This window comes from Gadus chalcogrammus, chromosome 9, assembly GCF_026213295.1.
Source record: "Gadus chalcogrammus isolate NIFS_2021 chromosome 9, NIFS_Gcha_1.0, whole genome shotgun sequence".
Classification (NCBI taxonomy): Eukaryota; Metazoa; Chordata; class Actinopteri; order Gadiformes; family Gadidae; genus Gadus; species Gadus chalcogrammus.
Genome location: NC_079420.1, coordinates 14,491,789 through 14,516,364, shown reverse-complemented (window position 1 = coordinate 14,516,364; position 24,576 = coordinate 14,491,789). Strand labels below are relative to the sequence as shown.

Sequence of the window (24,576 nt, the reverse complement as noted above, 5' to 3'; positions counted from 1 at the left end):
GGTCGAGTGGAACACCCCCGCCGGCCTCCCCTGGTGGCGGGTACGGGAAGCCGGGTGTGACGGCGTCCTATCCGCCAGCATATGGCATATAAAGGCTGCAGGACACGGGGCTCCGGCAGAGTCATGCGGTCATGGCCCCGGGGGTCGGGCCCCTGGGGTTAAAGGGCACAGTATATCACAGCCACTGTTTCTCTCGGCTCGCTCTCTCACTCGCTATTTGGATTAAAGACGGGAGGAAGGGGGGGAGGGAGGGGGAGGTCAAGGTTGAGGGAACAACATGTCCTAAACGTTGACCGTCTGGAGGATAGCGAGAACTATAAGTGGACGAAAGGAGAGCTAAAAATGAATTGGGTCGTATCACACAGTAACAGTAAATGGAAAAAAGTAAATGAACAACAGCCTTGACAGACATGAGCTAAGGCCACTTGAATGCTTCACTTGTGTGAAGCTCGATTGTTTCAAATGGCACAATGACTCCAGCTCCCCTCGCAGTTCTTATTTGGTCTCCGTGTTGAGTAAATGTCATGTTTCCTACCGTACTTTGTTGGAAAGATAAATTGCCTCCCCCCCTCCAACCGTCACCCCCTTCACCCACCCCCCTACTCCCTTTGAGTCACATAAAGCCTGGCCAAGGGGTTGGAAAACAAACACAGACATTTATCGCACACACACCAGCAGACAAATAATGTGCCAAGGAAAGTCAAAGCCCTTAAAGTCAGTTATATAAGCGTCCGTCGGCTCCTAAAGTCTCTCCAGCTTGCCGGGGCTCATGCTCGGTGGAAGATTGTTTTCAGTCATACCGAGCAAGAGGAGAAACAGACACGTTTGCATTTTTTCCCCCTGTGCGCGTACTGAAGCCTGTCCTTGCTGAACTAGGGGAAACTCGTGCAGACGCACACGCTTCGGTGGTGGGGTGCATGACAGAGCTCGGGGGGTTGAGGGGGTGTTTTTGATGCTCAGGGCAGTGATGAGGGGAGCTGCCAGTGAGCATGAGTATTTTTCTTGTGGATATTTTCTGTTTTTACGGTTGTTTTTCTCTGTGGTAAGGGCCCCGCGGCTGGCTCCCGGGGGCCTGGCAGGGGCTTCGGCCCTGTCTCTGAGCTTGAGAATAATAATACAAAACTATGTAGTTCGCTATACACCATGTAGCCTGATGTCTTGGGAGGATATTTTCATACTGCATCTCTTTTGTATTATTCACTACAATAGTAACAGACAGACATTCTGGTTCTATTCTGGGTAATGCCTGTGCTGCACTTTTCAACTCTTTCCCTCATGACAGGCTTCAGAGTTTCATTAGGCTACAATGAGTAGTCAAGTTCCACAATCAAATGAGGGGGATAACTAGATCTGTTCTAAATTATAGTTATGCAAATGATGTAATGGCATGAGATTAACGCTATTATAGGGCAGGACTTTCAAATAGACCTATGCAATAAACCATTTATCTCAATTATATCAAAGACCTTAATGTTAGTTAGCCTCTAATCTTCGCCATTTGTGATGAAGTTGAAGGCCTCCTCCTCTCTCTCACTCCCTCTGTCACTTGATCTGTTTTTCTATTTATCTCCTGGTCAATCCCCCCTTTTTTAATTTATGATTCGTTAAATTCATGAATGACTCAAAATGAATGGCCGTCTACAAGAATAAGAAATTATTGCCGTATTTAAACTTTTATCTCCCAGTGAGTCTCTGAGGTCGAGCAGCGGCGATTGTTAATGTGTATTGGGGGTGCACAGGAAGCACGTGCACGTGCTACTGTTGCCTCCATGTGTTTACGTCTAATCACGAGCCGACAAAGGGCGGTTAATGGGCGCGTGCGCGAATACACAAACAACACACAGTCAAAAAGCCAGGGGGACGCTTCGAGTTTTGTGCCGCGGACCTCTTGAATGAAAAGGCCGGCTCACTTTTGTTTGCGTCCGAGGGATGTCCCTCCCATCAGCACTACATGTGACAAAAACTGACCAGCCCCCTTTCGATTCCCATGGATCGAATTACAGCGAGTCTCTGGAGAGAGACATCTGTTCCACTATAGCCTACTACGGAGCGCGCCCCCGCGTCTTAACCCTACGACCGTTTCCATCTTTCGTGGGGCAACCAGTTCTTCTCGCCTCGTCATTTGCTGTAATTATCCGAAGATTATGAAGAGATAGGTCGTTTTTGTTTGTGTTTTCGTGCCCCCCTCGCAGCGGCGCTGTAGCGCGCAGATTTACCGCGTCCCCCTCCATCACTTATTTGCGTCCGAGGCAAAAAAAAAAAAAAGCACTGAGCGACAAGCCCGGTGCCATTGAGCAGCAGATCTCTTTTTGTCTGTCTGGGCTACGCAAGCTTAGGGTTGTGGGTCCGCGTCTTGCATCCCCCGTTCGTGCCTGGTGCGGTTGGAGAAGAACAAGAAGGGCGAATGAAAGAAATCGTGACATCTGATTTTAAAATCGGTTCCCGGGTTACTTCTAATATTTGACATTTGGGCATCGTTTGCATACGCTTTTTGTGATAACATGGAGTCGGTGGAGAAGGAGTGCGGAGCCCTTGGTGGATTGTTTCAGGCCATCGTAAACGACATGAAGGTACTAAAGCTAAATTAAACCAGGCAAAAATGTCCTGATGTTATTATTGCATGGATGAGTAAACGCATTTTACTGCCTTTGTTTCTGCCCCGAATCCTCCCCCACTACGCTGCGGGACAAACAGGTCCCATTAGACATGTTTCCCATTGTGCTGTTTGCATATTGTGCAGCAGGTTTTCCACCAGTGTTGTCAATTTGGACCCAAACAATTGTTCATGGTGCCATTACGCTTTAATTACCTGTTTAAACTATGGCACAAAACTAAAACAATGATAGTATGGTGTACGAAATAGCTTTGTGGAGTAGCCTAATATTTTTTTATATAGTATAATAACATAGATATAGTTGAATAACATAGCAATTGTTATTCTAGGTTGCAATTTGACTTTATTATCCTAATTCATTGTTTGTGTTTGATTTATCATTTGTTGTTTTTTCCTACTCTGTTATTAATTAGTATAATGTTGTTTATGTATAAATGTATGTTTATATAAATGTATATATAAATACATACTGCATGTATGTATGTGTGTATGTGTGTATGTGTGTATGTACGTATGTGTATACTATATGGCTGGTTATGTTTGTGTCCGAAAGGGGGATGGTTTGCAGTAAGTTGGGCCAGGGTGGTCTTTACCACAACAGATGGAAAGTGTGAACGTATTCATTAGCTCTTTAGCAGCCTTCAGTCCTACAATGGCTGATCTTATGAAGAGTTGACAACAAGTGGAGTCCGATCCCATTTCCAAACTTTTAATCAATCATTACATCTTTGCACATCGGCCCTGTCCGCGCCGGAACCAAATGCATTCATGGATGAAGTAGTTTGTTAACTTCTGTCTGTGAAAGGTTGAATGAAAACAGCTGCCGGCAAACTATCGGAAGTGGAGGCTTCACACGTTTTTTCTTTTGTGTATGTTCACCATGCCGATGATGAGGGGTGGTGTGTTGGGGGAGGCTTGGCAGACTCAGGAGAGAGTCAGCCTCTGTATTGATAAGCATCACAGATGAATAGGGCCTGGAGCCCTTAGTCAGCATAGTGCTGTGGTCCACTGTCTGAGACAGACATCTGACCTCATTCAAGCGTGGCATCCGGCCTGCTCCACTTTGCTTTGAGCAAATGAGCTAAATGTAGGGTGTCGAGTGGGCTCTGTGACCCGTCCGGCTGGTCATTGTGTACAACAAATGTCAAGCAAGTGTGACAACTGACAAATATACAGACTGGTACAGACTTGCATACATAAACATACAATGACGAAGGCTGTTCTCCTTGTACATGGACATGACACACTCCATACCCCACATCCCACTCAATACATTATAATACTAGAATCGGTTTTCCATGGACAACATTGTTTCGATACTATTGTCTGCTACCGCAGTGATCTACACTTCCCAATACATTGATCCCGGATGCCGTAAAATGGGAAAGGCAAGAAAGAGGAGAGGGAGGAAGTGGAGGGAGAGAGACGGATGTGTTCGGACAGCAGGGAGTGAACCAGGACTGAGCTTGTTCTTCGTACCGCCCCCACTGACGTGCCTTTGAGCAAGGCACTGCATAATTACCAACTTCAGGAAGGTACATTCTGTAGCTTATCAAAACACATTGTAGTAGAGAAGAGAAGCATTAAAGTGCTATTATTATTATTATTATTATTATTATTATTATAAGGAGTAGTAGTAGTAGTAGGAGTAGTTGCTGCAGTTGTAGTAGTAACAGTAGTAGTAGTAGCTGTCTATCTTTATTCCCTATCTGCCTACTCTTGGCAGCCGGTGGAGGGTTGGCTAAGGTAGCGCGTCTACATGTCTGTGAGGGGCTGCCTGGGATGTGTTATTCCTCCCCTTGCTCCCCAGCCTCCTTCTTATTCAGCTGTGTTGGCAGAGGGCCACTCTCCTTTCCTGGGGAGAAGCGGGTCACACAAGCTAATTAGCCACCTGTTAGATTTCAAGTAAAGACTTGAATGGCCCGGCGGTTCACTGGGAGATTGCAGATTTTCTTTTTAGATGATGATCGTCTATAAAAATCCATCGGAGGCAGGGAACACTGTAGCTCTAGGGATCACAGCCGGGCTAGAGGCAGAAATGATAGGCTATCATTGCTGAACTCGGGAGTTATCGCAGCAGTAACCCAGAAGCAGAGTGTTTCCAGATTTCCCCGTTCTATTTATAGGGAGAATATCGGGCCTGTTTTGGGTTTCCTCCTCGCCTTGTGCGAGTCTGCGAGAGCAGAAGAGGATCTGGTCTCGGCCGCTCCCCCAGTGCTCTTCCGGGCCCTGTGGTAATAGGCTCAGCCTGGGCCTAAACCCTCCCTGACTCGCTGGTAGTGCCCCAGGCAGTAGGGTGATGATCTGGGTGAAAACCTGATCCCTGTATTGCTCAAAGGCCAAAGCATGCTAACTGCCCCCTTTTGCACTGCCCAGACACATACGAGCACGCTTGCGTGTGTGTGTGTGTGTGTGTCTGTGTGTTTGTAACTACGCACCACACCCTAGCCCCACGCACATTAACGCCTCAAATCAGTTTTTGCAGTCTGGGTTTCTCCTTCAAAGGCAGGTAATAACACAGAGGAGCAGACTGGCTACGTGTTTGCATGCCCAACCCTACAGCCAACAGTAAAATCCTCTCAAGTCATTCCTAGCCTTGGGGAACACATATAGTATCCATAAAGAGAGCTTAACTTGACTTATGAAGAGAAGTGCAAAGTGCCAATGCCTGGAAGTCACTTGACATTTAAGAGTTCATTGTTGAGCTTGAACGTTATGTCTTGAAAGGTTATCTTGATGTTTTGGCGACCGGTTTGTGTGTGAAGAGTCTCGGTTTGGTGTGTGTTCGGCCTCTTGTCTATTTGGTTTGACTGATTTTCTTTTTCCTTCTCCTGTCAGAGCTCCTATCCTGTATGGGAGGACTTCAGTGCCAAAGCCACAAAACTGCACTCTCAACTCAGGTGAGAAACAATGCAATACGTGTTTTGTAGAGTTCAACCATTTCTTTTTGTTTGGATTCCAAACAACATATTGGCTATTGGTTGCACAAATGGTTTCCTGCTGTCACTGAGAAGTAAGCACATACTTTTGGTTCCACAGGACAACCATTCTGGCTGCAGTGGCTTTTCTAGATGCCTTTCAAAAGGTGGCAGACATGGCTACCAGCTCCAGAGGTAAGATGAGATTATCACACATATTTATTTTTTCTAGAGCACACATTTTAAACCAATACTGTTAAAACATGTAACTGGCCAAAGGACGCACAAAACATCAGGTAAATATTTTTTACCAGCTTTTTTCCCTTCAATTCTTTATTGTACAATGACCTGTATTTATTATCCTACATGAGTCGTGTGAATCATGGCATTCAAGCGCTTTCCAGCCTCCATTGCTCAAGTCGATTCACCATTCAACATTTTGTCTCCTAAATATCACTTAAGACTAACAAAACAAGTAATATAGCTCCTTGTCAATTCTGTTCCTGACCACAACCTCACCACAACCCATCAGAGAAACTCGGAAGGAAATTAATTTGACAGGGAGCCACATACCTGAGGTTTTATAATAGCATAAAATACAAAGTAACAGAAGCAAGATCAAAAGATTGTAATCAGAAGAGAGGAGTGGGGGGGAACGGGGGGAGTGACCATCGGAGCTTACAGTTCCTTTGGTCCTAATGAGGTCTGCTGATCTGCTTTGTCACGATGCTAAAGATGGCTGCCAGATCCCCTATGCGACAGGGCAGCTAGCTGATTAACACAGATCCCTGCCCGGTGGATCGTGGAGAGCTGCAGTAATCAGGTCAAAAAGGAAATCAACACAAAAGCTCCACAGCTGAGCATGTAAATGTTCACCATCAAAAACCGGATCACACACTACACACGGAGGGCCCATGCACATACATGCACAGACACACACAAACACACACACACACACACACACACACACACAAGTTGGATGTGCTCAAACGGGACAGCTGGTAGGTAGCCAAATGACCCCAGGTCACATGCCAACGTGTTTTTGAGCACCACAGAGTCTTACGGTCCTACTCTGAGCACGGGCTAATGGAGAAAATAACCCGAGAGGTATTTCGTCTGCACGCTGTTCACGCATTCTCACCCCTGAATCCGAGGAGGGCCCTGGGCCTCTTTGGCTTCTGTTTGATTCTGCAGATACGTAATGTTAGTTGCATGGGAGTGGTCCTGTGTTATCAGGTGACTTAAAAATGAGCTAAGTGCTTGCATTAGAAGATGCTATATACTACCTCTTATATTTACAGGTGAGCACATGCCCATAAGGGTGATGGGTCATACATTTGGTATCATGAATGTGTACACCAATTACATTTTTCTGAAGAGAAAGAAAAACAAAAAAGAGACGGAGGACAACATGGGGTCAGAGAGGTGGGCAGACGTTGGTTATAATCAGAGATGTTGCGTGGTAGAACCGCTTTAAGTGTGTCCCTCATAGGCCCACTCATGGCGCCGTCCACTCTCTCTCTCTCTCTCTCTCCACGCCATATTACCGTCAGGATTAGAGTCGTCATTCCACAGCGCTGACGTCCTACGAGAGCCGACCACCACATGGCATCATGCGATTAGAGACCCTCTCTAATGGAACGTGGTTTATCAGTCTCCTGTGTTCTAAACCCACAACCCTTCATAACCGGGGTATGCCACAGCGAGTTGGGTTACGACAAGACAACCTATTCCCGAACAGCCACGCTCCAAACAACCTTACATTAGATGTTTTTTATTATTTTTATTCCTGACCCAATGCTAGACCGACAGCTACATTCTACTTGTCCAGTTATGTTTGGATGGTGATAAATGCACTGTGAGATGTCCACAACAAACACCCATCAAGTGTAATGCTGTAAGCAGTTGAGCTGGTGGGCCATCAGTCACACCGATCATGGGACTCCTGCTGTCGTTTGAATAATAACACGTGAAGGTGTTTGATGTGATCTCATACAAATACAGCAGTGATGTTAGGGGTTGAATAAGCCAGTGTTTCAGGTCCAATCACATCTGGTCATCGCATGACCAAAACCAAAACAACAGGGTTGCCGGAAATCCATGCGTCCATTGATTCCCGGTGGTACTATAGCTTCCTTGTTCCCAATCTATAGCGAGCAAGGGTATTCACATGTTGTCAGCAGTAGCAAAAGCCCTTCATCATTATTTGAATTATCCCTAATATAGCTGTCTCACACATTTAATTAATCAAGAGTTATTCTTGGAATTGAATTGCCTTCTGCATGTTTCACACACCTAGAGACCAACTGGCAGATGACTTGAGCGTAATTAGTTAAAGGAAACCACAGTATGAACGTTGAATAGAAGGTTTGAATAGATGAATACGCCCCTTCATCCGCACTATCGAATGCCCTATGGTAGCCCCCTGGTTTCCTATGTGACCGAAGCTCGCTAATTAATTTGTCTGGATATGCGTCAATATTTATTGGAGCTGGCTCCTGTGGAAAACGATAACCCTTTGACCCTCGTCCAGCGGAGCTTTGACCAGGGATACGGTCGGGTTGGTTCTGCCACTCACTCACGGCCCCCGTGCTCTGGTGGCGGGGGCCACCTACAATGCCAAAACAGCAACCGCGGACGCACAGGAGGAATGGAAAAGGCCTAATAAAAACGTAGAAAGTAGGAAAATCTGGCTCAACAACAGATCTCTGGATCTCTGGATTGATATGGAGAGATTTTCTGCGTAGTTGCATGTGAACGATCTGCGCCACATGTAAATACAATCCAATTTCAAAGTAGCATAAAGAAGAAGAAACCAAAGTCATCATTCTTTAGTTCTTTCTTTCTTTCCTTAGTTGCTTTCCCTGTTTCTCCATGACCATCTTCATCTATGTGTGCATGGGTGTGTGTGTGTGTGTGTGTGTGTGTGTGTGTGTGTGTGTGTCTGCGTGCTTGTGTGCATGTGTGTGTGTGTGCCTCTGTGTATGTCTGAAGTGGTAGGGTACGGGTCATGGGCGGCCTGTCTGCCCTGCAGCGATTGTGTATGTCTCGGTGTCTGCTTGGAAGACCATATATGACCATATAGGGTCAATTGAACTACAGGGGGGTAGATCTTTGGCGGAGCTCTGTTTGCCATCGTCATTTTTACCCTGGTTTCCCTCTACATGTCGGGGGCGAGCTACAGCTGCTGGCCGGCTTGGCCAGCTGGAAGTCCTCATCGCGTCATTCTCTCTTAAGTCTACCTCAGACCAACTCGACTTGACTCAACATGCATGACCCCATGAACTCACTAGTCATCATCGCACTGACCCTATTGGATGCAAAAACTCCTTTATTTTTTTGGCTTTGCAAATCTCATCTCATCGTTTTTCCTGTGTCTATCTATTGACATACTTCCTTCTCTACAATGACCAGTTTCCATCAATCTCCCAACTGTCTTCTCGATGGACAATATAATGTGTTGGCTATTTTTGGGCTTTATAAGCTAAACGGCAGTTAGCTTGTGTGTGTGTGTGTGTGTGTGTGTGTGTGTGTGTGTGTGTGTGTGTGTGTGTGTGTGTGTGTGTGTGTGTGTGTGTGTGTGTGTGTGTGTGTGTGTGTGTGTGGTGTGTGTGTGCGCGGTCGGCTGTCTTCCTGTCATCGTAGTGTTGATGGATCTAAAGGCACGTCTGTCTCCACAGAATACAACTAGCATCTGGTTCCAAGCAAATAGCTGCTAGCCACCATGGGATGACGTATTTTGGAGAATTTGAAAATGTGTTTAATATTTCAATATTATCATCATTCCAGGGAATTAGCTTGAGGCGGTTAATAGCACTCTGAGGTAGTTCGGTTTCTCACGTTGGCCATTTTTTATTATTATATAATATATATTATTATTAATATTTTAAAGTTTATTCTGCTTCACTGGGAATATCATTTTCCGTCCTTGTTTGCCTCAAGTGTCTCCAGCACTTCATTAACTTTCAGTCCAACCTTGAGTATCATTTAACAATCTTCCATTCTTACTTTTTTGTGTCTGGACACTGGAGACGCCAGACAGACCAGAGCCAATCCTTCAGGAGGAGATTTCCTAGCCCCCCATATTTAGCCGGGCGGAGCTATGTTAAATGCCAGCTTTGGTCCGAGCCGGGGGAAGGGGAGGTTGGTAGGGGGGGGTCGGGAAGGGAAGGAGGGGGGGAGCGGTGGTTGGTCCACGGTGGGGGTTGTGAACACAGTTGGATTTCCACAGCTCTGCATAGACAGGCCGGGCAAAGGCGTTTGGCTAATCCGCTTAGCCCCACTGTGTGACACACGGAGGCACACAGAATGGCTCGCCTTCACTTCCCTGCTAGTCCCTTCCCCTAGCCTCCCCCCCCCCTTCTCCTCCGCACCAACTCCTCCCCCGTCTGCCTCGAACCTCTGAGCAGCCTCCCTGCTTCACACCTCCCATCAGACGGGGGAAAGGATCAGGCTGCAGGTGTGTTCGTTTAACAGCGCGTCGTCGCCACATCCACTGAGTCCACTCTCCCCTTCACATCTGTGCGCCAGAGCTAACACGGGCCACAGACTATTGCTTGTTCACACCCGCACACCCGCGCGCACACACACACACAATCAGACGCACGTGCTTATACACACAAGCACGCTCACGCATACGCACCCACGTACGCACACACGCATGCACATACGCATGCACGCACGCACACACACACACATGCACAGACATATTACTACAAGCCTATACCCACCCTCTTGTATCACTGTCTGTATGTCGGTCTTCTATGTCTGGTATCTGTCTGTCTTTTTTTTTTTGCTTTTTTCTTTCCTTGTTTTATTTTCCACTTTCCCCCTTTCCTTGTTTTCTTTTGGTGTGCACCATTTTCCACTCCTGTGTCTCTGGTTTTCCCTCCGGCCCAGACATACATCGTACAGTAGGTACAGTACTGGTGTGTGTTCAGGGCCCTCGCTGCTGCTAGTAGATCAGTGTGTCAGCGAAGCCGTAATCCGCCCGCTCGCAGTGCTTCTCTGGGCTGGCAGATGGGCCGGATATCCTACCCGCCATCTGGAGCCGGCCTGGCATCGGCGAAAAAACACTGCCTTGGCCCCGGCGAGAGGCAAGATCAGGGGATTACTGTTCCACTCACCGCACCAGCAGTGCAGCTATTTATACGGACATGCCAAATAATGAAGGTTGGGGGAGGCACCATCATGTGCCGGCCGTTGACATCTTTACCAGGCCACTCCCAGTCCCAGGCCTTCTTCTTTTGCTGACATGGACGTGGACTTTTGAGTCCATGTCGTTTTTTTTCTGTGATTTTGATGTTGGAGTGGGAGGGGGTTCGGGAATTCTATATGTAATTTGTCTATGGTGGTTTTAACCATTTATTTGACCCCCCCGTCCGAATTGATCACAGAGTGAAACCTAAAGCTGGATTACGGACACTCGCATGAGGGTTATCCTGTCATGTTGCTGGGAGATGATGTGTGTTTGTTTTGTCTTTAAGCCCCCTTTAGAACAGGACATACAGTGCATTTTGGAGGGGGGTGGCGGGTTTGTGCTGGATGGTGGTTTTACCGTTTGGCTCCAATACGGAGGAAACCTTTGGCATTTGATTTGCCTTCTGGGTCGCTGACAACACCAGAGCTACGAGAAAAGGTAAAACCTGCCTGCCCCATCGAGTCGTTCTTTTCCAATAAATACTGTTATGGTTTCAGACCAGTGGAGTGTAGGCAATGGTGAATTGGGGGGGGGGAGTGTAAGAGGCGAGAGCTGAGGGGAACATAGTGATTTGAGTGCCACGTAATAAAGCCTTGGTGGGTAAACAACACAACCAACAAAGGGTTGTGGAGAACCCAATGTCTGGGCCCTCCGCCGAGAGGAAGGAGCTGACGGGGCAGACTGCTAAAGAGGAATGGAAAACGGTCAAAAGAATGAAATAGAAACTCGGATGCCATTTCATTCAGACCGTGTTTCATAAATACATGGTGTAATGAAAGTTGGTTGAGTCTTGTTGAGATAGATTTCACTTAAATTGAACTAAAGTTAGACTCATGTGACGGGCGTGAGGCCAGGTCTTTGATACTGAGCGACCTGTCCGGTACAAACTTTCCCTTTCCTTATCTCAGTCGCTCAGTCTTAATGCGTTTGAAGTGACGGTCGTCCTGAAAGAAAGGACACGATGGTCCCTGCCGAGGAATTGAGTCAACGTTTGAAAGTAGAAGTTCATACAAGAACAGGAATGATTAAATGGTGTTCCTCTGCTCAATGTTCAATTCGGTGGCCTTTCATTATTAGACTTCTTTGAAACTCCCCTCTATTTGGGTTTCCGAAAATAAATGTTTTTGCCATTACTTTGAATGTTTCCCTCCCTTTCTTAAGCTAACAACATGTGCATGCTGTGCTTTCCTGTTGTAAAGACGCCTTGCTACCTCTCCTCCTCCCTGCTAATGAAAAGCACATCTGGACAGGGACATGGGTTTATTTTTAGGAGCACTTTGGTCCCCGGATGAGAAGCTCCTTAACAGAAAATTTCCCCTTCTAGTCCTCCTCCTGTTCCTCCTTCTGCTGTCGCCCCCCATAATGCACTCCAGAACAGGTTTGCCCCACTGCAAAGCACATTGAGATCTGTCTGATAGGAGTTTATTGGGCTGAAATGAAGCTCCCCATGTGTCTTGTTCAGGCAGACAACATTGGTGTGTGTGTGTGTGTGTGTGTGTGTGTGTGTGTGTGTGTGTGTGTGTGTGTGTGTGTGTGTGTGTGTGTGTGTGTGTGTGTGTGTGTGTGTGTGTGTGTGTGTGTGTGTGTGTGTGTGTGTGTGTGTGGCACAAAATACACTGGGGGGTTTCCTGTGTTGTTCATGGCTATTGTTTCTGTGTGCAAGGATGAGAGAAATTCCTTATTAAAGGATGTGACACACTGGTCCTGAATGCTGTTTTGAATCTTTACTCAATGCAACTGCTCACATGTATAAATAGGGACCGGATTCTCTGTTTAGTGCACACAGACACTCACTCACTCACTCACTCACTCACTCACTCACTCACTCACTCACTCACTCACTCACTCACTCACTCACTCACTCACTCACTCACTCACTCACTCACTCACTCACTCACTCACCCACTCACCCACCCACTCACTCACTCACTCACTCACTCACTCACTCACTCACTCACTCACTCACTCACTCACTCACTCACTCACTCACTCACTCACTCACTCACTCACTCACTCAACCACTTCCAATACTTGAGCGATGCGGCTGAATCTGTTATTTGTTCTTATTTGTTCCTCCTTGTTGTGCACTTCTCCCCCCCCCATACACAAACAAACACACCCCAAGGCGTCAGGAGCGTTCTTCCGATCAATACCCATATGCGCTGTGCTGTTTTCATCCTCAGCTCCTCTTACATGAATGCTGTCAACAGAGACTGTTGCTCCCAAAACAGCTGACCCCAAAAAAATTCTGCTCTACCGCTTTCGTTTTTTCCCTTTTAGATGTAGCCGGTAGACCGCAGTCTGCACCTCCTGGGGTGAACTCCCTGCTCCTGGGAGCTTTCAAGTTTAATGAAGCATTCTGTTTCTTTGTTGGTGGTCTTAGCGCTGAGGGCTATTTTCTGTTCACTAGAGTTGCTGGGATTTCAGAATGGGACTATTGAGTTACTTTGATATGATTTAGGTGTCTTGGAGGCACTGTAACCTCACCTAACCTTGAACCAGTGCAGGGATATACATAATATATCTGTGTTAATGTGCGTATAGATTACCATGTATGTGTTCACAGTATAGGGCCATGGGCCTCACAGAATTAGCACAGCTGCAGCGGTCAGAGAGCACTTCCCCAGTCCTGGGCCTTGACAGGTATTAGTTTGGCCCTTGACTCTCCTGCAGTGCAGTGTGTGCAGCCTTGTTCATCCCTCGCTCTCCTCTTCCCCCTTCTGGTCCACAACCCCTGGTCAACACCCCCGTTGGTGTTCTTTGTGCGACTGCCAGTTCTCATTCTAAAATCGCTCAAAACCACAGAAATCGGCTGGGGCAGAGGGTGAGAAAAGGTAATCGGCAGAGTGATTAAGTCTCCGTGCCAGCCTGCGGTCGGACCGCCGGCCAAGGAACCCAAACACAGTATTGGTGGCTATCCGACGGATGTGGAATTTCCTTCGCTAAGCAGCGGCTGGATAGGGTTGTTTTCTTTCGATCTTTCATTCTTCTTCTTTTTTTTCCTGGAACAGTGAGGATTTTCTGTACCTTGTGGTTGCTCAGCCCACGTAAACATGCTTTATTGACAGAAAGCTGTGGAACAAAATGAACACTCCCAGGAATTGCGGCACTTTCCCAGTTCTACTAACTAGAGTCTAACGCACACCGCTCCAACTCAAGCACTGTTGCTGTTTCACCCCGGGTTATCTGGACGCTAGGCCGAATCAGCTTTGTGTCTCGATGTTTAGAAAGGAGGGCACACTTTAAGAGCACTCCACCATGTTGAAGAGATCAGGGGGGGATCGTGGCCCCATGGCAGTTTTAACCGCAGCTCCTGGCTCCTGGTGGTGGACCTCTCCTGTAAAGCAAGCCTAGTAAAACCCTGCCTTCCCTCCCCGGGGAGAAAGAGGCAGAATTTTGACTCCGTCAGGGGACCCTTAATCAAAACCAGAGCCCTGGATGGAAAGCGTTTCCCGAACGTATTAAAGTGTACCACACGAGTCCCCATAAAGTACCACCGTCGTCCTACTGATCTACGCACAGTGCAGATCTGGTGGGTGAATACATGTATATCCCCCTGTGCTTTGCTGGAACAGGCAGCAGCTGTGTTCAGCGCCTTACGCTGCACCCGCGTTGTTGTAACCCATCAATTACTGCGCTGTTGGAATATTGTTTAATGGCTGCCTTTTACTACTCCGCGTCCAAAGCACATATTGGGCTGAGTTGCTTATTGGCTCTGCTGTGAGCCTGGCTGCTGTGTCCCCGCCTTTACCTTCATAACCTGTTACCCCTAGGGGACCTGGTCTGCCAAAGGTATCATCCAGCCCCCCGTGATGTCCAGGGTTTCAGCTGGGTTTACATCAGGTACTGCGAAGCCTCTTTCTCCCACTCAGAGGAGGAGAAACATGGGAGTTGGAGATAAACTTCAGCCGTGGTCAGGGGAATCCTACTTTGATGTGTTTAGCACATTTAGGGATTAGGTTGCATTTCAAAAAAGAAGAGCCTTCTTTCTGGACGTGCGTGCCATCATGTATGCGTTGTAAATGGATGCCCCTTGGTCCATGCGTACGCCAGGGCACTGTAGATGTAGATCAGCCGGTCCCTGGGCCACGGAGAGCCCTATTTCTCTGGTGTGTCCATCCGGCCGGGGCCAGGGGCCAGGGTAGCTCCTGGACTTGGAGAGGAAATCCCTGAATCTCCCCAGGATGTTGCTGTCAGCTGATACATCCCCTCCCTGTCCAAGACCACCACCACACACAGACATGCGGGCACACAAACCCAGACACACATACCGTGCATGCATGCATATATTGACACACACACACACACACACACACACACACACACACACACACACACACACACACACACACACACACACACACACACACACACACACACACACACACAGGGAGACTAGGGAGTTAAAGGAGGGGAGGATGAGGGGGAGATTGGGAGGCTGGAATGAGAGGAAGTGAAATTGGCAGGTGTGGATGGGACCAGAGTGTGGGGGGAGTCAGGATGGGATGGGTGGAGGAGGCGTGGGCCGGGGGGGAGGGTGGGGAGGTCTGCTGGGCTGACAGTGGCATCACGTCTGTTAAATAGATAAAGAAATAACACTGCTACCTCTGTACTCTTCCCCTGCTCCCCTCTTACCTTCCTCCTCCCACTCCTCCTCCTCCTCCTCCTCCTCCTCCTCCTCCTCCTCTGGTGTCCCCTGAGCTGATGCCCAGCTGTGTTAGTCTCCTCTAAATGCTTGTCAGAGGAGGAAGTTCAAAGCTAAACCGCAGATACATAACCCATGTGCACGTGGCCTGTCTGCAGGCCGTTCTCAACCCCATTTTAACTGTTTATGCACGTGGGCTTCTGTAGAGATATAGTGTATACCGGCTCACTCATTTAGTTTGATTCATGTTCTCCTCTTTTGCTCTATGTTGGTCATACGCAAACAAACAAATTGGAGTGTGTTCCTTTAAGGGGAGTTCTGCGCAACTCAAGGACGTTGGTCCTTGTACTCTTAAGAAGTGTAGGTCTGTGAATGTAGTCGATCACCCACAGCTGGGTTCACACAGTTCTCTCGCCGAGTCACAGGCACGACAACACAGTCGTTAAATGGGCCAGCCCTTCATGTTTCAGATCCACGTCAGTACGATCACATCCTGGATTTACCCCTGTGTGTGATACATCTGTATGACCTTTCACCTTCACACACACACACACGCATGCACACACACACGTGCACACACACACACACACACACACACACACATACACACATACACACCCACACCCACACACACACACACAACACACAGGCCTAAAAGCTTGAAGGCAGCTATAGGGAAATGTAGTGAAGTCAATCTTTCTTTGCCTTTACTTTGTGATGATGAATCAGCGGCACTTGTATAACAGTAACCTAGTCTTTTCAACCTTGTTTAAACCCGATGAAAGAAGGAGAACAGAGCATGAATCCCATTGCAGAACGACCTGGAACGCTCCTAAAGCAGTGTCTGATTTCCAACCATATAAAATACTCTGCATTCTTCACCTCACTTTGACTTGCTCTCCGTCATTCCCTATTTCCCTATTTGCTACCTCTCTCTCTCTCTCTCTCTCTCTCTCTCTCTCTCTCTCTCTCTCTCTCTCTCTCTCTCTCTCTCTCTCTCTCTCTCTCTCTCTCTCTCTCTCTCTCTCTCTCTCTCTCTCTCTCTCTCTCTCGTCCCTACGTCAGCCCTGTGGTGAAGTGGGAGGCAGGGCAGGTTGAAGCCGGTGTCTTTGTCTGTCCCTCCCGTATGAATGGTGTTTAGGAAACAGAGAGAACAGGAAAGGCAGAGCAGGCCCGGGGAAGAATGGAGGGATATCCCCTTACAGGGCTCCCTCCTCTCCCCTCCGGGACGCACGGGGTGAGAACAGCGGAAAGGGTGTGTGTGTGGGGGGGGGGGGGGTTAAGTTACACCACCTGTCCAACACACTCACCTAACCAACAAACACATTTACAAACAGATACTGATGTACATAACAGCAGAGGCTGATCCGCAGTCTGCACGCCACGGTTGTATACAAACCCACCCCCAACAGGGAAGGGTTATGTGTGTCCCAATGTTGCCATGAAAGGTCCTGTCAACTCACCTATTTGTGTGTTTTTTGTCACGGTGGACTATCTGTCACGCACACACACACACACATTTGCGTTGAAGAAGATTAGCTCTGGGTGTCCCATATTACTGCCCAGGATCAGTGCTGCCAGACATTATACCGCCCGGCGTGAACCATCAGTAAGACTGAGCTTTAAAAGCTTAAGACCCCATTTAATTACACTTCAGCAGAGAGAAGGGAAGAGTACAGTAGCGAACCGCCGCAAGCTGTTTCACGGAGGAGCCCAAACCGCTCCTCACTCAGTCTGGTGGTGTGAAGTTTCGGGCGCCCTCGTCAAGGTGGTACGCTCAGGGAATGTGGAGGTTTAAAGATGAAGCCTCAAAGGCATTGTGTCAAATTGCTTTCGGAGACTACTTGGGTCAAATGACAAACACACGTGACATTCATGATCTGGGGTTTACAATCTGCACTCACCCATCTGCTGGTAGGAGAGGGAACTCTCTTTGCTCTCTTCCTTTGAGGCATGGAGGCATTGTGTGTCTGTTTTTGAAGTGCATGATGAATTGAGGCCCTTTTTTTTACCAAAACAAGTTGATGAACTGATCTTTGTATTTCTTACCCGAGAGACACTCTTTTATTCTGGTTAGAATACCAGTGCTGTATGTTCCCCCCCGATGTGCAATCTTTGTTCTGTGATTTCCTTTCTCCAGGTGCCACCAGGGACATTGGCTCAGCTCTGACTAGGATGTGCATGAGACATCGCAGCATCGAGACCAAACTACGGCACTTGACAAAGTAAGCAGAGTCTTTTGTTGTGTTTGTGGCGCCCGCTCTGGTCTCGGTCACTTTTCTCCCAGAATGCTCTCCTTGTTTGGAGGAGCGTTAAATTAGGGCTGTTGAGCCCTATCGCAACAACTCATGATTACATCAGAGTATTAAACAAGGTTCATGTACATGGTTATATTATGGGATGTAGGGTGTAAGGGGGTGTCATCCTGATTAATGATGCTCAATTCACGGACATTTATCGGGATTGGAAGTTGCTTTGCACCATGTCAGATAAGACACAGACAAAGATGTTTTGCTCAATGAGATACAGATACATAGAGAGAGGGAAAGGGTGGACCCTGATTTTCTACATTTGATCTCTTGTGTGTTATTGTTACAATGGAGTATCCAATAAATAGTTAAACCAACATTTAACATTTCAACATTATTTCAGCAAACTATGCACACAAACTTCACACACAAAGAACAACATCGGTATGGTTTGATGGCAAGTAATATTGCCTCTCACATTGCAGTGACTCTCCTGCTGTCTCTCTCTTTGGTTCCTTTTCCTCCAGTGCTCTTATGGAAGGCATGGTCACACCACTTCAGGACCGGATGGAGGAATGGAAGAAGACAGCCAACCAGCTGGACAAAGACCACGCCAAAGGCACGCTTTCATTCATTCATCAACTATTGAATAGATAAGAGACACATGATGTCACAGATGTCTGGGTGATGCATTTAACACAAATAAACGCAATTGAATGATGATTGTGATTTAATATATTGTTTTCTACAGAATACAAGCGTTCTCGCCAGGAGATAAAAAGGAAATCCTCAGACACCATGAAACTCCAGAAAAAGGCTAGGAAAGGTGAGGACGAATACTACTGTGTCCCGTTGGTTAATATCACTGTGGTTAAAGTCAGAGAGCTATGGAACTATGTATTGACTTCGCCAAGATTCACTTACCTGGCCTAAAACAAAAGCTCATTGAGAAATGGCGCCACCTAGTGGTAAGCAAGCACATATCCATCCCAAAAGATCGGTCACTTTATCAATCTCGCATGCTTTATCATCAGGTTGCAACATATCAGTACAGGGTAGATATCATTGAGTGGATCAATTGTTTGAGACTGCCCCAACTACTATACTAAAAGAGGTTATACTAAGGTTGTGAGGCTGGCTACATTCTTACATGCTACATGGTTTTTATTTGGTATATCTAACTTTGCTTCTCCATCTATCTCTTATATCCCCCCCTCCCCCCCTGACTCTACCTGCAACCCTTCTTGTAATTCTTTCTGGCTGGCTGTAGAGCTCCTGGGTATGTGTGCTGTGCTTCAGCTTGTTATTATAATCAAAAGATCTGCATGAGAAAAGATATGCAAAAGACACCCGTGTCATGGCCACTGTCCGTGTGTGCCTGTTTACACCCGCCTCTCTCATTTCATTACAGAACACATTTGTTCTCGTTTGTTCCTGTTCCTCATTTATCATCTCCATGGTGTTGCCTTCGTTTGTATGCTTACATGTTCCATAATATATTTATATTTATATTATTATAATTGAAATAGCGTTTACTTCCTCTATTTCAGGAACTCCACCATCCCTGCTGATTAGTTAGCAACACTGTTTTTAATGCCACGCTTGTCTTTTCCTGTCTCGTCAAGCCATTCACTGTAGTGTGTATTCAGGACAAACTGGGTCACTTTAGTTTTTGTTTTTTTCCATCCGTATTCTTACATGCCCAGTATCCCTGTATAACACGCCTGGCGTCATTCCATCCTCACCACCAGCTGCTGTTCCCCCCCATTGCTCCATTTCTATTCTTCTAACCCGCGCTGCATTCCTTCACTCTTTTAACATCTGTCTGTTGACCTTTGACCCCATCCAGGAAGAGGTAACTTGCGGCCCCAGCTGGACAGCGCCATGCAGGACGTGAGTGACCTGTACCTGCTGATGGAGGAGACAGAGAGGCAGGCGGTGCGGCGGGCCCTGCTGGAAGAGAGGGGGCGCTATTGCTCCTTCATCAGCCTGCTGCAGCCAGTGGTGGTAGGAAGACTTTACACTCAGCACTTCCACTTCTCCATGTTCCCCTCATCATCAACAGCCCAAGCTGGAGCAAGTCCACCATTGAACTACTATTTTGGTGCTTCTGTTGCACTTCTGGTGAGACACCTTTTCCATACTGCAATCAGATTCTGGGGGGGGGAGGGTAGCCAGAACATTAAGTTGACGTTATCTGGTAACCTAAAACTGCCAGTAACGATTAATGCATGCAATAGCATGTGTTTCCCATAGCAATTTGAGTCCATATTTACATCTGATGCTGCAATTTTACATTGTCAATTTAAGTAAAGAAGGGGATCAAATGCAATCCATATCTTACTATACACTACTATACTCTATAATAGTACATATACTACTTTTTAACCCAGTACATTACTATACAATGCTTTATAAGAGCGCTTTCACTCTTTCCTTTTTGTCAATTTGTCATATTAAATCCATTTTATTTTGTCCCCGTAGAATGGAGAAATTGCCATGTTAGGGGAGATTACCCACCTGCAGGCCATTGTTGATGACCTCACTGGGCTGACCGAAGACCCCCACAAACTGCCACCAGCGAGTGAGCAGGTAACCCATAATGCTGTATGATTGCCATGCACTCATCCACGACAGAAACGGTTCCATCGGATGCATGCGCCAGTTAAGGATTGAGTGCAGTGGTTACCATATTTGACTCCCATCTGAGAGGTTTTGGGTTCAAATCCTGGTGTTCACAGTCTACCTATACAATAATAGCTCCAGGCAGCCATCAGCATCTCCCCTACCTGCTCATTTCCCAGCACGCACCCCATATACACCATTCAACGCCGTCCCCTCACAACCCTTACTACACACACTGTTTTATCTGAACTGCAATACCCTCGATTTGTGCAACAGCCCAACAACAACGTCAGAATTGAGGTTTAGTGTTCATCACACAACTCAAATGCGGCAAACCAGTAGCTCTCTGCTCTTCCGCCTGCCACGCCTTTAATACACTGTTTATCTTGATGCATGGTTTTGCGGTTGCTGCACCAACTGAACATACTGACTACTCTGGATGTGCCCACTTCTGGTGCAGCGGTTAAACCCATCGACAGGCCGTTAGAGGCTTATTAATAATGGATATTTTTCTATTTTTTTGTCGTCGCAGCTAGAGAGCGCAAGAAACCTTTTAGGACAATATAGAGACGTGTAATTATAATAAGATAATTTAGGCAAATATATTATGGTAACACATTCATTCTAAAGGCCATTGAGAAACTTTTACAGTTTGAGTCATTTTACTATCTTTTAAATCTCCTTTGAGCGGCTTAATCCTGGGGGGGTGGGGGTTTGCCCCCCTTACCCACCCCCCATATTTCACACCCTGTCTGTAGAGATTTCTCAGCAGATGTCACAAGACTCGATTAGGGTTTAAGGAGATGATTCACAGTCCAAAACTTTGCAACTCTGCACCAACTTAAACAATTTGTCAAAGATAAATTTTCCCATACTGTTTTTAATGAATTTCGATCCAGCCAGGGACTTGGCACTTATAGATGACACATGAGGGATAGTTTGCATTTTTCATTTTATTGCTTTTTAATTGAGTGGTTATTATCGTAACTCAGGAATGCACTGCGGCACAATGCTATGAAGCGGGATGAGACGCTAAAAAAAAACCTGCACGCCTTCCAAGCATAATAGAGCCCGGCAAATTCCACTCCAACAGATACAAAACGAGTGCATTTGTGATTATTGTTGGCATCCTTTTGGCATCTTAATTCATTTTTGTTTGTCTGAAAACTTGTATATTCTAATACATATTTTTCAAAGGAGGAATCCACTTTGAATTCTTTACCAGGGTGTTGACCTCAATGTACACATAAACAGAAGTAGAAAGCCTCCGAATTTCAAACGTGTTTTCAGCCAAATCCCCCATTCGAATTTCAGATGGCACGGAAACAATTTCACCAACAAGATGGCTTGAAACCATTGCTTCACATAAAGAAAATCAATGTGATTGAAAAAACTTTAATACCTCGTCACGCTGCTGTCCTGCACACGCACACAGAGAGAAAATCCATATTTGTGCGTCGTCTAATTATGTCACGTTCATTACAGCTCAGTGAAGCCAATACTTCATTACATAACTCATTTGTTAATTTAATTATCTTGTCCGACAACCAGAGATCCAACTTCCCCATATGCATTGGATTCTGCATTGGATTCACGCCAACATTTTATTCCCCCATTGTCCCTACAATAGTTTGCCAAGAAGAACTAGGCTGTGTGTGTTTGTGTGTGTTTGGATGAGTAAACTGTGTGCTCCCACCCCTCCCACCTCTAGGTGATCAGAGACCTGAAGGGCTCGGACTTCAGCTGGTCCTACCAGACCCCGCCCTCCTCCCCCAGCAGCGCGGGCTCCAGGAAGAGCAGCATGTGCAGGTACATAGCCAGGGAGGGAGAGAGAGGGAGGGAGAGGGAGAGAGGGAGAGAGGGAGAGAGGGAGAGAGAGAGGGAGAGAGAGGGAGAGAGGTGAGAGAGGGAGAGAGAGAGAGAGAGAGAGAGAGAGAGAGAGAGAGAGAGAGAGAGAGAGAGAGAGAGAGAGAGAGAGAGAGAATCGTTTGTTTGAATGACTTGAGATTGAAGAACAAGGTTAATGTCCCTACAGGTTTATGCAAGATAAATTATCTGTTTCTCTACACAGTGTTCACAAATTTACTTTCTAGATAAGGACCTTGGGAGTGACAATTGGACCAATATATCCAGCAGTTCAACGTTCATAAACATGTAAATCCATTTGGCCTTTTTTAACAAATCAAAATGTGAACTGGCTGCAGAGCGATTGAAGGAGGCTTTGAATGAGGAAAAAACTGTTGAGTGAATATATTTGGGGATGAGAGTCTGCAAGTTCTACACATCAACAGGATTACAGGTGCTATGTCTTGAAAGGAGAGCTTGGATAGAGAGAGAGAGCAGATTGCCGAGGACAGGGAGCGAAAAGTAATTAGTGAAAAATAATTAATAAGAGAGTGAGATGGAAGGAGAAGTGATGGCTGGCTGCTGGAGACGAGCAGCGCTGTATGAGCCTTCAGATACTCCCAGACAACCATGACAAGGAGCATATTTATTGAGAAAGTCACATTTTTCCATTTCATTATTGTAATTTGGATATCGCCCTGGTGCAATGGGGAAAAGTACACCCCAATCATTGTTCTTTCTGCTTTCTACTCGTTTTAATTGATATTCATTATGCTGCTCTCCTCACTATTTTCTCCCTCCACTAATGTTACTGATGCTAAAGCATGCCATTTTTCCACCGTTGGGTCGGTGTGTAGATGGATGTCGATGTTCGTATTGTTGCCACCCTGTGACGTTCTCCCCTCCCCCCTCTTGTCCCAGCCTCCTCCAGATGCCTTCAGCAGGCACGCATCGCCTCAGCAGCGTGTCCTCCCATGACTCAGGCTTCATCTCCCAGGATGCCAACACCCACTCCAAGCCCCCCTCGCCCATGCCCTCTGACATCACCAGCCAGGTGAGCACCCCCCCCCCCCCCCCAAAGCCCATCCACATCTGCATCCTGCCTCTTTCAACGTGGCGTGCCCCCCGCGGTTGAATCAAAACCCTGCCGGGTTGCCCACTCAGTCTTCCAGGGTGGATGTGATGTCTGTGAAATAATGCATGACTGTTTTTCCGCAACAGCGCGCGTACACGCAGAGCGGCGAGCTGCCGCCGTCAGTTAATGGTGTCTCCCTGGATTGTTGAACTCACGACACGTTCATTATTTCACATTCCTCTCTGTATAGCCCTGAGCCAGGAGCCCTCATTCGGGCGTATTTGTACTGTAGCCGCACTGTATTCAAGCCAACCATTTCACATCATTTTACCACCTATGGTATTGAATATTCCTTCAGTGCCACCGTGAAATTATTCTGGTTTTACTTTCCTATAGATCTGAAGGGTACAAACTGTTGCACACATGCGCGCGCACGCACACACACACACACACACACACACACACACACACACACACACACACACACACACACACACACACACACACACACACACACACACACACACACACACACACACACACACACACACACACACACACACACACACACAACCAGTCCTCTGAGGTCTATTTATGTATTCTTATGGACTACTTATGGTTCTCTATCTAGATTATGATATAAAGATCTGGAAAAAGGGATGTTTTTTTAGGGTTGTCAAGATTTATCCCGTCCCATTTCTGTGCTTGGTGGACAGTACCAGAAATCGTATTCAGTGCAACGCTTTAGTATGTTGCTCTCTGATATAAATATGCAGATAAGAATTAGACCATGCCTTTTAGTAGGCCTAATTAACCAACGTTAAACAAATGTAGTTCTTGAAACATCAAATCATTATTTCAACAATTGAATTTAATCTGGTTCACGGTAACTGTAGTCAGGGTCAAGTGTGTGCGCTGGGGTTTGGCAATCAGTTCTTTTTTTTACCTCATTAAAATACCTGTTTTAATTAGTCATACAGAAATAACTACGGATGTAAGAACTAGCTTACATCCGTAGTTAAGCTGTTCTAGTCACTGGAGACGCATGGGGGAAACGTCAATCAATTCAGTTTCATAGTACAATTATTAGATTATTAATTAATTTCTTAACTTTTTCAAGGTAGTTTAGCCAACGACCGGCCCAATCGAGAGGCTTTCCAACCAAGTAAGCGGATGGAGAAATTGAATTGAGAAGAGATAAAAAAAGAACCACCATTATTTTTTACCACGTCTCTTGATAGATGAAGAATTTGTTTGGATGATTATTTAGATTTAAACATCCCAAAATAGACTTGAAAATAGAATTGTCTTTTTTTTCTTTTACCAGTTTAGTCTTATCCCAAAATGTTGGCTGAACCGCCAGGGACATATGTCCTCAGGAAAATCCCTGCTTCGTTTCCCTGCA

General features: G+C 46.5%; 2 protein-coding genes across 3 annotated transcripts in view; both read left to right on the top strand.

The window, feature by feature from the left end:
• The window catches only part of mapk12a (mitogen-activated protein kinase 12a), a 28,986-nt gene extending 10,741 nt beyond the window's left edge, over positions 1 to 18,245 (top strand). For both annotated transcript variants that reach the window (XM_056599179.1, XM_056599178.1), the window contains exons 12-15: positions 5,453 to 5,514; positions 5,654 to 5,727; positions 17,518 to 17,602; positions 18,154 to 18,245. In XM_056599179.1, the coding sequence (XP_056455154.1) occupies positions 5,453 to 5,514; positions 5,654 to 5,727; positions 17,518 to 17,551 (170 nt within the window). In that variant the 3' untranslated portion in view covers positions 17,552 to 17,602; positions 18,154 to 18,245. The remainder of the gene's footprint in view (positions 1 to 5,452; positions 5,515 to 5,653; positions 5,728 to 17,517; positions 17,603 to 18,153) is intronic.
• Positions 18,170 to 24,576, top strand: part of LOC130389153 (neural-cadherin-like) — a 53,449-nt gene continuing 47,042 nt past the window's right edge. Inside the window, exons 1-5 of the mRNA XM_056598824.1 lie at positions 18,170 to 18,245; positions 19,476 to 19,633; positions 20,111 to 20,218; positions 21,963 to 22,060; positions 23,018 to 23,150. Coding sequence (XP_056454799.1) covers positions 18,170 to 18,245; positions 19,476 to 19,633; positions 20,111 to 20,218; positions 21,963 to 22,060; positions 23,018 to 23,150 — 573 coding nt within the window. The remainder of the gene's footprint in view (positions 18,246 to 19,475; positions 19,634 to 20,110; positions 20,219 to 21,962; positions 22,061 to 23,017; positions 23,151 to 24,576) is intronic.